Source organism: Grammomys surdaster, unplaced genomic scaffold (genome assembly GCF_004785775.1).
Source record: "Grammomys surdaster isolate TR1022 unplaced genomic scaffold, NIH_TR_1.0 725, whole genome shotgun sequence".
NCBI classification, from domain to species: domain Eukaryota; kingdom Metazoa; phylum Chordata; class Mammalia; order Rodentia; family Muridae; genus Grammomys; species Grammomys surdaster.
This window is the reverse complement of record NW_021605144.1, coordinates 439,908-454,620: the sequence shown is the minus strand read 5'-3', so window position 1 is coordinate 454,620 and position 14,713 is coordinate 439,908. Positions and strand designations below refer to the sequence as shown.

Here is a 14,713-nt window from a genome sequence, read left to right as displayed (position 1 = left end):
AGTGCCATGGGTTGAAAACAGATAATGGGATAAAGAAATCAGTATTTGAATAATACAAAGGTAAATTTTACACAGTGCACGATAACATTATGTCTACAGCCCTTTTGTATGCAAGGATAGTAAATCTTTCATTCTTAACTGTTTTTTGCCGTAGTGTGTAGTGTGGCTTCATCCATGTCGGCATCTGTGCCTGTGTCATCCAGATTCTCAAAATTCACTCAGGAGGTAGATTTAATTCCATTCGGTGTCATTCCCAAAAGAAGTCAGTTCAGTATTCATAACCTCTCACTTAAAATATGATCCATACACTTCCATGTTTCTAGGAAGAAGTAAGACCTTTATCCAAATAAGTTATTATTCTTTATAAATTCTGTCAATAAAACTAAATAAACCTGGGGCTGAGAGTATAGCTTAGAGGTAAACCCCTCGCTTAGTATTACTGAGCCCCTAAGTTGAATTCTTAGTGTCACAAAAAGGAAAATAAATAAATAGCAACTAGCTTATATCCACAAGAAGATTCTTCATTTTTGGTGTTGAGGGTGACTCCTAGGTTTTATGTATAGCAAACAGATGCTCTACCAGTCTTATAAGGATTATGAACAGACATTTTTCAATATTTACATAACTTGCAAACTGAAAAGGCATGTATACAGATCTAGCCTCTCCTTCTCCACTGCCCCCGCCAAGGGAAACAATGACAAAAGTCAGTTTTGCTATGGGGCATGTGCCAATTTCTATGGCTTAGTCAAACTCATCACTGACAACTGACATATGTTTTTATTGAAGATTTTCCATCAAAGGAATATTTATTCTGGAATCTCTAACTCCCCACACATGCATGCCATGTTGTACAAGTGCACATGCTTTGATTCTTGAGCTTAGTATGTAAAGGGGCCTGAGATGAGCCATTTATCTCCCAAGGCAGGATGTAGGGCAAAGTCTTCAGAAGGATGACATCACTAGAAAGAGAGCATGTGACCTCAGGTAACTCTGACTTGTGTTTGGAAGACACTGGGTTATAAATTCTTTAAATATCAGGTTTGACAACAGAGATTTCAATGAATGTAATGGGTTCTTTGAAGAGATCAAAGTCATGTTGACCTCCACTGTAAAAACCATTCTAGGTCCAGTGTTTGTCACAAAGTGGATGCATCCAGCTTGAGTGCCCATAGAGCAATAGTCCATGATACGGACAACATGAAGTCCTTCAGCTGTGTCTCTGTCACCACATGAGAAGCCACAGGGCTATGAGGCTTTCTTTAGCATTATTGCAATCTGGGAAAATTTTAGTCTCTGTGCGATATCCAGTGAACTCTCACCATGCTGCAGAAAAAAAGAAAGAAATAATTTACTTCCAGGAGAGACCAATGTCAGTGAGGAATAGGTAATACTTTAGACAGATTGCTCACTCTCAGATTTTTCAGAGGCTTTAAAATGCCCTCTGTTCTAAAAAACTAAAAATACATTTTAAAAACTGTTTTAAAAGAGACTGGAAAGCAATCATGAGGCCTACCTGGGCAAGTGAGTGAGAGAGACCTTGTCTCAAAATTTAAAAATCAAAAGGGGGTTGGAGATATAGTCCCAACTCTAGAGCACTTGTCCTGCATATTGAACATGCTGTATTTAATCCCAGATCGGAAAAATATAAATATTTTTAAAATTCAAAGCTGAAAATAGCGAGATTCTTCGTTAATAAGAACAATTAATTTTATTATGGTTCATATGAGAGGTAATGAACTTACTTCAAAAAAAAAAAAAGGCCCCAGATAAGAAAAACTTCCTAGAGGGAAGACCAGAGTTCCCAAGCTCTTACCTTGTTCTTTATCGTGGGGTCTGCACGGGCTTCCAGAAGCAGAGGGATGAGAGTCTGGTTTTTCATCTGGCAGGCATAGTGCAGGGCGGTGTAGCCGTACTGAAACACAGAGGACCAACCTTGTCGCCCATCAGTCAACTGTGCGCAGGCCTCAGCACCCTCCCCTTTAGCAACTGTTCATGTTTCATAGTGGACAACTAAGCAAAACCAATCTGCAAGCCATTCATGGGCAGCTGTATTTCTTTTACTGTGAATATTTTTTTATCTTCCTTGCCATGTATGTGAAAAATCCAGTAACTCATTGATATCTTCCCCCTTCTCATTTTCCATTCTAAACTAAAATGTGCAACTTATTAAAAGATATTAAACTCATCATCATTTACGCCCAAATCAAATATAACATTAAGTAATCTAATCAACAGAAACAAGAAGGAGGTGGTCATTCATCACAGAACAATGGGAATACCTGCAGAATAAATTAGGCATCAAAAATAGAAATGAAATTCTTTTGAAATCAAATTCCAACTTGCCCTTTTTGCTAAAATATTGGAAACCTAAAATTTTACCAACAAATAATAAAATGTCAGCCTACCCAGAGAGCATTAGCAGAAAAATTAAATCTGGAATGTAGGCTAAAAGGTAAAAAATAAAACCTTCCTCTTCCTTATAAGAAGGAGGGAGGTGGTGATGATTCACTTACCATGGCTCCTACCACCACAGGGGAATTTCTCTGAACTTTGAGCTTATTTACCTTCCATTTATAAAAAAAAGACCTCTCTGTCTTCTAGTAGTTAGGATCATGAATGCAGCAGCTACATCCGGTGAGCATTAACTACATTCTAATCTCTCCTCTGACGACTTTGCAGGAACCTGCCCTATAAGGTCAGTACTAATTTCCAATTTACAACCAGGCGCTTTGGGTAGGTCTTTAATCCCAGATACTCAGAGGACCAAAGCTGAAGGGTCACAAGGTCAGGGACAGGCTGAATAACTTAACAAAAGGTTACTTCATTAAATTAAAATATAAATAAATAAATAAATAAATAAATAAATAAATAAATAAATGGAGTGTAGACATATCTCAGTAGTTGAGTAGTTAGCTAGCATGGATGATGATTTGAGTTCAGTCTTTAGCACAATTTGTTTTAATCTCCATTTGATGGGTAAGGAAATTGAGTCAGATAGATTTATTAATGTTTCAAGCTCATTTAACTAGAAAGTAACAAGATTAAATGTTTGCACATGCATTCTAACTAATTCCAGCTGCCAATCTACTAAGGATAGTATTTTGATATCTTTATCCTTAATTTATCACTACAGACAAACGCAAATTCTTCTGAATTTTTTTGAATATTCAACAAATGCTTTATTCTCATGAGTTTAGTAAAAGAATATCTATAACTCCAAAGTTGCCTAATGGCAATGAGAAAAAGGGGAGGAAAACTGTACACAAAACATCTAGAAAAACAAAGCATTCATCTTTGCTACCAAGTATACTACCCAGGTATATCGTGTAAATATTATTTCAGAATACAGACTTACGCAGTCAGTAGCATTAACTTCAACCCCAGCATTGAGGAGCATCCGTACAAGAGTCTCATTCTGTTTTGTCTTTGATATCTGTCACAAACAAGAAATTGTTTCACAAACATTTTGAACATCTTGTTTTGGGACTGTTCCAATCAACTGGTGGAATTCATCCTGGAACTTGTGTTAATGGAAATAACTACTGTCCATCATCTGGTAGCTGCATAAAAGAGGTAGCACAACCAGGTAACATGGGGAAGGGATCCACTGTTTCAGTCATCTTTCAAAGGTAGAATTGGTCACAGTGGGACCCAGATGGGGAAAAAATGAAAACAAAACAAAACTGGTGTAGAATGGTCACTCTATTTGAAGAGAACAGAAAACATATAAAATAACCAAGTTTGACCTTCAACTTAACAGGATTCCTACATTACTTAACTACTTATTTATTCAAGAAAATTTACTTGCCAAAGCCCCATGCAATCATGATTTAGTGTCGTAGGTTACAATCTCTCAAAACAGCTTCTGTGTTAGCTTCCAGGGCAGGGGAGTTATGGTTTTCACTCCAACTCACCCATGGGGTGAATCTTTAAAATTCAGAAATTTAGAGAGTTATGGTATGAGACAAAAGTCTTAGCCAGTGATTCTGAGACTCATATGCTGCTAGGCAATGGGGGTGAACTTCAGTGTGATCAGAAGGTAGTCCACACTGTGTGTTTACTCTAGAATGCACCATGGTCTTAATCCATGACAATTGATAGGCTGGGTAAAGTAAATGAATTTCTACCTAAAACATTTTCATTTGTGCAAGGGTTGTTGAAATAGAACTCCATTGTAAGTCAAGAAACAGCTGCACTAAATAAGGCCTATTTTCTTGCCATTTCTTTACATCACACAGTTGGGAGGTACTCAAGTCATTCCATGACTCTGCTACACATCTGGCCTTTGACCTAACAACAGTACTCACCATGAGGAAATATCCAATTAGCAAAACAGGCATCAAAAGAATAATGAGCAGATAATCAAAGAAGGTAAATCTCTTCTTCACAGCGTAGTGCAAGCAGGTTCTCCCCTTCTGCAATTAAGAAAAGGATTCATTAACTCAAATTCCACAGTTTTTAGAACATCACATCAAAAGGTTTAGTTCATGCTTCTTTTTTTCCCATTTCTAAGGCACTCACTACCAAGAAGTACAGAGCTGATTATGACATTATGCCATGTTCTCTCAGGCCTCTTCCATAAGCATATATAGAATTTTTAAATGTAGGACTATACTACATATTCAAAACCATATACTCCGTATACATATTCAGCCTAGGTACCTTCTTTTATGGTACACATCTGTTTAATAACCTTGGGATTTTGTTTACAAGGATGTTGAATTTGCAGAGTATGAAGGAACACTGGGAAAGGACCAAAAGTAAAAACAGATATGGATGCATATACAAACCAACACAGGGTGACTCCTTGTGCTTTAGTTTTTGAGATAAAAAACCACATAATATAATGAGATACAAATATAGAGTTAAAGTTAGTATGAGAAGGCACACAGACATAGACTGTCTGGATTATCAGTGATTAAAAATTTATCTGTCTTATGTTTTGTTGTGGAAAGTTTTAATGACTTGGCAATTCTCCCACATTTCCTAGCACACAGACAAACAACTTAATTCCTCAAATATGTCAGTGTCCATTGGTGATAATATGTGCCGTGTGGAGTGTGCACCTTCAAGTCCCAATACTTGGAGGAGGCCAGAAGCGTACACAAATAAGTATGAGGCCTACAGGCTGCTGTGCTATCTGGAATACCAACCAAGTTAGTAGGGAAAGAGAACAAGAGAGGTGAGTGAGCCCTGGGTGGAAGCACCATTCTCGAGGTACCTGTCTGCTCTGTGAAAATGTTGGAAAACAGTCAAGAATATAGTGGTAGACTTTAAAATTACATTGCTGAGCAGCCCCGACTTTGTTCATAACATTATACTCTACTGACACTGTATAATTAAACAAACATATGTAGAATTTGAATATTTAGACTTTTCAATATTTCAGTGTTGTATGTTCAAAACTATGTGTGGTTTTCATCAGTTTACACATGCATCTTTGGAGTAAATACATCTCCCACAGCATCAAAATGTTTACGAATGGGATTTTAATGGCTTTTTTTTTCATTGACTGAAATTCTTCTAACTTCTTTAGACACATCTACCAAGTGGATTGTTCAAGCTGTTAAACTGTAACTTCTACAAATATTATTTAAATACACTTAGTCAGAAAGCCTTGTCAACAATTCTAAATTTGTATTTTGCATACATTCCTATAAATTGACTACCTGACATAAAAGATGCATAGTTTCACAGGATGCTACCAAATTATGCTACAGTGAGAGAATGATGTAAGCTTCCTTCCCAGTCAACATTTGATTTTTCTCGTTAATTCTAGCTAGTTATAAGACAAAAAACATTATGGCATCCTGTGTTTTAACTTTAGTTCGACTTGCTTCCCACTGAGCCCATGTTTTGATACATATTTCTGAGTTAATAGCAGGGCTTGTCATCCAATACTTATCAGGTAATTCATTTTTTTAAACTTTTTTTATTGATCATTTTATTTGTTTACATTTCAAATGATATCCCCCTTCTCGGTTTCCCCTCTACGGTACCTCCATCCCATCCCTCCTCTACCCCCTCCACTTTGCCTCTATAAGGGTGCTCCTCTACCCATTCACCCACTCCCACCTCACTGCTGTAGCATCCCCCTACGCTGGGGCATCCAGCCTCCACAGGACCAAGGGCCTCCCCTCCCACTGATGTCAGATAAGGCCATCCTCTGCTACATACATATCTGGAGCCATGGCTCCCTCAATGTGTACTCTTTGGTTGGTAGTTTAGTCCCTGGGAACTTTGAGGGGGTCCCACTAGTTGATATTGTTGTTCTTCCTATGAGGTTGTAATCCCCTTCAGCTTCTTAAGGCCTTCCCCTAACTTTTTCATTGAGGTCCCCGGGGCTCAATACACTGGTTGGCTGTGAGTATCTGCATCAGTATTGGTCAGGTGCTGATAAAACCTCTCAGAGAACAGCCATATCAGGCTCCTGTCAGCAAGCACTTCTTGGCATCAGCAATAGTGTCTGGGTTTGATGCCTACAGATTGGATGGATCCCTAGGTGGGACAGTCTCTGGATGGCCTTTCCTTCAGTCTTTGTTCCATTTTTTTGTCCCTGTCTTTCCTTTGGACAAGAACACTACTGGGTTAAAACTTTTGAGATGCATGAGTGGTCTCATCCCTCACTGGGGGCAATGCCTATCAAGTAATTCGTAAATATAGTTTAAAAATATAAAAAACTGTCTCCCGTTATTAATACACAGCTAATATCTGCAAAAAGTAAAATTAAGCATCAAGCCACCATTAAAAATATATGGAAAGCCAAAATGCAACCCCAAAATGCCACTGCTAAGCCCACTGCTAGTTTACAGTGCATAAATAAGGCCCTTTCCATGATTTTAATTCCATTTAGAGCATCCTACTAGAATGGTTGAGGTTCACCTCTGCAAAGCCCAGGAGCGGTAAAATATCTCCCTTCCTCAGCCACCTAGAGCATACCTCCAGAACCCACAGACCTCTAATTTCTGACAGAAATGCTCACCTACCTCCTCAGATGTGATCCAGGAAGGTCCTGTCACTCTATTGAGCTGCTTCTGTTCGATTCAACTCAAGGATGACTTGTGTGTGAACTCAGCCAGGCTGTGAGCTTGACTCAGTGGCAGAACATATAGCTCGCTGGTGCAAAGCCCTGGGTTTCCTACTGAAGTACTGGGGTCTATGGAAGACACCCAAGAAAACACTAAGTGCAAGAAAGAATATCTGGAAGGGACTTTTTAAAAAATAAGATTTATTTTTATTTTATGTGTATGAGTGTTTTGTCTGCATGTATGTAAGTGCACTGCATACATGTTGGATGCCCATGGAGGCCAGAAGAGGGCGCCAGATCCCCATGGAGTTAAGAATGTCTGAGTCATGCAGAACTGAACTTTGGACCGCTGGGAGATCTCTCCAGCCGTAACTAACCTTTTGATAATACATTGTTGGTCATAGTGTTCTGGTCTTTAACTCACTAAAAAGGCAAGTGAGTCCCTACTCACTGTTTTTCCCATTGAAAGCACTTGAGTGGATACACAACATTTGTAACAACTGCAAAAGTTGTTTTTGGGTATTTACTTGGTTCAATTTAAATGTTGCTTTTACTACAATACAAATGTTAGAAGGTCAGAAAGGGCACCACAGAAATGTTTAGAAAGACACATTCATGCTCTTGGTTCTGAAGCCTCCAAGAGAAATGCGGGTTCCTCCTTAAACACATCCTTTATGTGTCTGTGTACCTCAGGTTCACCAGCTTCTTTGTCTCCAGCAAGTTTCTTAATAACATCCTTAGGCTCACCAGGCACATTAGGATCTTCCGGAGACCAAAACATTACAGTAGGAAGTATCAGTATCTGAACACTGGAAGATGGTGGACAGCACGCAAGAGTGCTCCACCAGAGTCTCTGGGGAAGGCAGCAGGAACTCTGGATAAGAGCTATCAGAATAGGTGAGTGGGGGCTAAAAATGTCTCGTTTCAATAGTAAAGTAAAATAGAAACAATATAAGCAGAATGGGCGTCCAGAGTCCACCACACAGGAGAGATTGGCACAATTCTTTCATATCAAAAAGAAGCAATAAAACAGAGTACTGCCGGACTGGAGCCAACGAGTAAGATAGAGACGTGCAGAAAATCTATACTGTACTTTCAGTTATAGACATTTAGATTGAGAGAGAGAGAGAGAGAGAGAGAGAGAGAGAGAGAGAGAGAGAGAAGAGACAAAAGTTGTATGCATCAGCAAAAGTGGGGTGCATGCTAGGAGAACCATCTCTGTTAAGCACCCAGCAACAGCAAGAGGGCATTTAGAAAGACTTGTGCACCTGTCAGGTTGGCAGCCACGGATTTTTCATAAACTGCACTCTAAGGAAATGCAAGCATCACAGAACTATGTACTGATACCTGGCCAGCAGAACCAGAACCTCTAACCCGCTAGGAAGAAAGAGCATCAAAATGGTGCAGCATTCAGCAAGGTAGGATTATAATCAAAATCTGAGGGGAACAGAGACAGGGCTTCCAAGAGCACATCAGGCATTAGGAAGGATCTGGGGGAGGGGGTAGAAAAAGTACTCACAATGGCACCCGTGAAGGACCTAACACTCATGGTACCAGCTCCTTCAAAGTCACACTTTGGGGTGTGACTGGACCAAAAGCCCAATAAAAAATACTAAGAGTCCAGGGTGTAACAACAAGCAGGCACATGACCTCACCCAGAACACAGACCCTCAACCCTCCTCTCACTTTTATTCCTTTTTTATTTGATGCCCAGTGTCAATTTAGCTGGCTGGAGAAGTAGACCTGCTCTGTTCTGTTTTCATTCCCAGTTGATCTCTCGCCCCACTTCTCCCCTCTCCCCCTCCTCCTCCTTCTCTTCTTTCTTCTGTCTTTTAATCTTGAAAATCAATTCTCTCTTTTTTCTGTTTCATTTTCCTTCTGATTGGTTTTTACTAAAGAGCACAGTCTGGCTCAATGGGGCCTTCCTGCCTCAGCCTTCTGAGAACTGGTATTATTCTAAGCTAGCAAAGGGGATTCCTTTGCCTCTTTCTTTTCCTCCTATCGTTACCTGGAATATCTTCATCCACCCACCCCTTGTCTCTATTATAGCGCCCTTACATTTACTGTAACTTCTCCCTTTCCTCATCCTCTGAATACCAATAGCTAGACCTACTGTTTTATTTTTCTTTCCTGTCTACGCCCATATTAGGGAGCATCTTGATGCACACAATATTGTCCGTGTTCCTTTACTTTATGAAATTATTAGAGCTCAAGAAGTAAACACTTTTAACTATTACTGTATTTCAATAATGGGACTAATATGGATTGTCAGCCTTTTGGCTAAAACCAAGCTTAACACTGGGCCTAGTGCAGTGGCTCTCGTTTGTAGGCAAAATCCTACTCACAGAGTAGTACTACGGACTGACTCTGGTGCCTGAGACATAGGGTCTACCTCTGAGCTAGAGGCATAGTCTAGCCTAGAAAAATAGCAACTCAGCCTATGACAGTGTACTTCCCTCTTGAACATTACAAGCACTTCTGGTAAAAAGAGTAAGGATATTTTTTAAAAATCCACTCACAACCTAACTCAGTATGCAAAAGCCTCAATTCAAAAACACAAGGAACATGGAGAAGCAAAGCAAGATGTCCCTCAAAAGCTTCTACTCCCACAGCAGCAGTCTCTGAGGGTGAAGTAGATGAAGTCTCAGACAAAGGGAGAAGCAACTCCGCGAAGCTGCCTTCCAACTGCCACATATGATCCCTGACACATAGGTCCCTTCACATACGCATTACACACATGCACACAAATTATATTATCATCATCATTATTATTATTATGAATGAAAGAAAGAAAAACAATAGAAAGAATTGATAAAATAAGAATTAATATTTTGAAAAAATAAACAATATTGACAAACCCGAAGCTTCTCTCAATGATGAATTATAACCTATAGACCAAATAAATACTTTTCTCCCCAAGTTTTTTAAAATTTTTATTAATCATTCCATTAATTTACATCTCAAATGATGTCCCACTTCCCAGTTATCCCCTCTACCCACTCTCTATCCCATGATATCCTACTTTCTGGTTAACTCTCCGCCACCTCCCCATCTCACATCTGCCCTCCCCTCTCCCTTTTGCCTGTATGAGAGTGCTCCCACACTCTCCAGCCCCACTGTTCCAGCAACCCCATATTCTGGGGCATCAAACCTCCCAGGACCAAAGGCCTCCCCGCTTGCTGCTGTCAGGCAAGGCCATCCTCTGCTACATAGGTATCTTTTTGTCAGTATTCATCACAGCAGCAGAAAACCAAACTAAAATGGAAATATTACAATAGATACCAGTGAAATTTGGAAAATCATCAGGTTATAAGCAAATTGTATTCTACTTAAGTGGAAAATCTAAAAGAAACATGAATTTCTATATTCATGCTAAGATTAAATGAGCTTGAAGTAATAATAATAATAATAATACAAATCTCTACACCACAAAGACTTGGTCAAAATGGATATACTTCTGAATTCTATCAAACTTTAAGAAAAACAAAAGCCAATGCTTTTCAAATTAGTTTCTAAACTACAAAGGAAACGCCAAGATATTTTTAAAGAAACAAGAATTACAATGACAATTAGACCAGATAATGATACATGAAAAGTATAATTATAGATCAATCTTGTCAATGAACATAGAAGTCCCCAACAAAACACTTGGAATGTCAACACGAGAGCACAAGATGACTATGATCAACTTGTCTTCATTTCAGAGATGACTCAATATACAAAATTAATAAATCACCCTAAAGTCAGGAATCACATGACTACCTCAATGGATCAAGAAAAGATGTTTGACAAAATTCAGGATATCTGCATGGTAAAAAAAAAAAATCAAACAGAACTATAAACAGAAAGAACACATCTCAACATAATAAAGTCTTCAAGCTACAGAACTATGCCCAACATTATCCTAAACTGAAACCAAATATAGGGCAAGGGTGCGTCCACTTTCTCCACTCTTACTCTGTAATGCTTGAACTCCTGGGTAGAGCAATAAAACCAAAGGAGCAATAAAAGGAATACAGACAGAAAAGGAGCAAGTCAAGGTACCTTACTTGCCAATGATATGACTCCATTATGTAAGAGATTCTAAAGACTCCGGCATAAAACTCTCATATCTGATAAAGACATTCATTTCAGCAACACAGCAGAGTACAAAATTAACTTATAAAAATCAGTAGTCTTCCTACGAATCAATGACAATTGTGAGAAAAATATCAAGAAAACTTTCCCACCTACAATTGTCTAAAATACATATTTGGATAACCCTAACAAAAGAATTGAGAGGTCTCTGTCATGTTTTGCATGGTTCCAAGGATTCACTCAGTTGGGGTGGTGAAGGGATGAAGAATGGACAGACACGTGTACAGAAGAGCTGGTATGATTTTGGATCTCAAATGGAGATGCTACAGCAAAACTCAATATATTTATTATATGCAGTTGTACATGGAAGAGGGGTTATTGCACACAGCTGAACAACGAGGAAGCAGGATTAGTTAATGTTGGTAGGAGTAGTCTCTGTAGGGGAGCACTGTTCAGACTGTAAGCATAGTGGACTTTTTCTGTACAGGTTATCAGCATCTACACTTGGACTTGAGGAAGGTTTTAACCTCCTCCAAACCTCACCCTTTCTATTGGGCTGAGGTGTTATGTCTGTGGCATGGCCATCTCCAGATGAGCAACACGCTTTCACCCTCTCCCTGTAGGTCTGTATAATAAAAACTTTAAAACATCAGAAAGGGAAGTTGAAAAAACATACTAAGAAATAGAAAGTCCCCTCACATTCGTGGAGTAGAAGAAACAATATCAAGATTATTAGTATATTACGAAAAGTGATTTATTTACAGGTTCGATGGGCTTCCAATCAAAATTTTCAATTTTGTCATTATTCACAGAAGTAGAAAATGAATCATAAAGTTGAAACAGAAGCACAAAAGCTCAGGCAGCCAAAGCAACCCTGAGCAAAAGAAAAAGGAAAATGCTGTAAGTATCACTGAACTTGATTTCAAGTTATCTTACAGAGCCACCACAACAAAAGCAGTATATGTGGCCTGATACAAAATCCAACATGTAGGTCAGTGGAACAGAAAAGAGGACCGAGATACAAATCCCATGACTACAGATGCCTGATTATTGTCAAACATGCCAAAAATATACTTTGGAACAAATACAGCCTCTTCGACAAATGATTTTGGTAAAACTAGTTGTCCACATGTAGAAGAATAAAACCACATCCCTGTCATTCACACTGTAGAAAAATAAAGTCCAAAGAGGACAGAAACCTTAATGCAAAAGCATCTCTGTAGTGATACTCTGAAACTGTAGCGGCAAAGTAGGGGAAACACTTCAAGATGCAGACACAGGCAAGGAGTTTCTGAATAGGTAGAATGAATATGTAGAATTAAGGCTGCTCAGGGACTAATGACAACAACCAACAAGTGGGACCTCCTGAAATAGAAAAACTTCGACATGGCAGACAACATAGTTGATCAAGTGGAGATGCAGTGTCCAAAATGACATGGGAGTAGTTTTTTCTAAGTCTACAACCGAAGGAAGATTGATATCTAGAATTCACAAAGAACTAACAAACCTAAACAACAAAACATCAACCCACTCAGTCAACAAAGGAGCAAAGAAGGCAGACTGCTGTCAAAAGAGAAATGATAAATGTTCAACAAACAAACAAACAGTGATCGATGTCACTAGCCATGAGAGAAATACAAATTAAAATCAATGTTCTATCCCTACCAGAACAAAGGTGGCTAAAAACAAACACGTTTGGGGTGTGTTCCTCACACTTCCTTGCATGCTCCTCTCTCCTCTCCCATTAGTCCTGGCACAGCCTCCACTCATTCTGTTTGTTTGCCTGTTTTGATTTATTATTTAATTAATTAATTAATTAATTTGCTCATTTGGCAAACATCAGATAATATATGTAGCAGCAAACACAGGCAGCAAGGATATGAACAAAAGGGAACTGAGCGCAGTGATTGTGGGAATGTGTCTAGTCCAGCCACTGTGGGAAGTCAGTACTGGTGCACCTCAAAACAGTAAAAACAGACCATGGACCACAGTGACGTCACTTCTGGGGATTTACCAAAGAACCCCAAATCACACCACAGATGCTCTGCTTGCACAACTGGCACGGCTGTATCCACTAGAAACTGTGAGAGTCATGAAGTCAGCAAAGATGCTTGGCCCAGTTCCAGCAAAGCAGAGCAAACTGCTACAACCGCTGTCCTTCTTTCTATGTCTCACTTTTGGGTTTTGGTCACTGAGTGTTACATTCCTGGGGACTTTTTGCGTTAAGATCTTATGTCTTTTCTGAGAAAAAAAATTATGTCAGAATCTTTTTAGGAAAGTCCTAAAATTAACTTTATCTGGCCACTATTTAGACATCTTCCTTATGTCCTGGAGATGTTAAGCACAGAGCTAGATTACACCATTACTCCAGGAATCTTCTTGGAGTATCTGCCCCTGAGCTAACTGAAATAGTACAATTGATACAGAGCAAATAGAGACAACTGACAAACTCTGACTGGCCAGCAGAATAAGTTACAGAGTCAAGGTCTCTTTTTATTATAGGCTTTAATATTTTTTAAAATGTAGTTTAAAGATAAGGGGTCATACAGGGTACACTTCTGAAAGACTAAAAATCAATAAATAAGATAGATTGACTAAGTCTTTCCTACTTTATAGCTTAGATGATGAAACAGGTAATAATGGAAGCTATGTATTAGTATTTTCTACTCATAAAAACACTGGCCCAGATATCTTCTGTTTATCTGGAGTGCTTGCAAACAACAAACACTACCAGCCTAAAAACAGGTTGCCATATATTAAATGTAAATTACCTTGGAGAAGACGTTGTTTAGATTATTTAAACCATAGTTAGGAGGCTAACAAATCTGTTCTGTTTGTATTTTCTAATTGTGACTGAACTTGTAACCCTGGACATGTAATGAAAAGTCAAACATATATTTGGTACCACCTGGATAATCACTAGTCTGTCTTTGTCCTGTGAGACTTGTGTAAATAAAGAAGTACCTGATTACTAGTCAGTCAGAACAGCAGAAATGACCTGATTACAAACAAGTCAGGGCCACAGAAATGGCCTGCCTGCTAGCACGTCAGCTCAAGATTCCCTTGACCATTCCATCTGGCTCACTCCCTCCCCTTGCCAACTCTGACTCCTTGCTTCCTCTATGGGCCACCTGGTCAACAAAGACCCTCTAACGCCCCTCTCTGTGCCAGGAAGGTCCCTGAAACACAACCATGTTTACTCCAGCACACTGCACCATGCCTAGGTCATAAAACCAAATGAAATGCCCATCACCAGACGAATAGATGAACCAAGTGTGGACTGTTTTAGGCATAAAGGAAAATGAGGTCACATCATTCATAGGAAAACAGTAGAACTGGAGATGGTCAGTTGAAGTTATCTGTCAGTCACGGAGAAATATCTCATTTTTTCTCCTTTGTGGGTCATTTTTCAATAAAGATATATGCAATCATATACAAATATTTGAGCTGGAATTAGAAGCAAAATTGTCTTTGGGGAATAAAGGAGAATAATTGGAGAGAAGAGACTCAAGAAGGTACAGAGGTACATGGAGGTATATAAGGAGAAGGTAAGGTGGTATACGGGGTATATAAGGAGAAGGTAAGGAGGTATATGGGGTATATAAGGAG

At 39.0% G+C, this 14,713-nt stretch overlaps 1 protein-coding gene across 1 annotated transcript in view; it reads right to left on the bottom strand.

Annotated features, from left to right (window-relative positions):
* Window positions 1–1,214: 1,214 nt before the first annotated feature.
* Window positions 1,215–14,713, bottom strand: part of Ankrd22 (ankyrin repeat domain 22) — a 32,363-nt gene continuing 18,864 nt past the window's right edge. The window contains exons 3-6 of the mRNA XM_028782297.1: window positions 4,308–4,415; window positions 3,356–3,433; window positions 1,814–1,912; window positions 1,215–1,323 (exon numbers count right to left, since the gene is read on the bottom strand). Coding sequence (XP_028638130.1) covers window positions 1,246–1,323; window positions 1,814–1,912; window positions 3,356–3,433; window positions 4,308–4,415 — 363 coding nt within the window. The 3' untranslated portion in view covers window positions 1,215–1,245. The remainder of the gene's footprint in view (window positions 1,324–1,813; window positions 1,913–3,355; window positions 3,434–4,307; window positions 4,416–14,713) is intronic.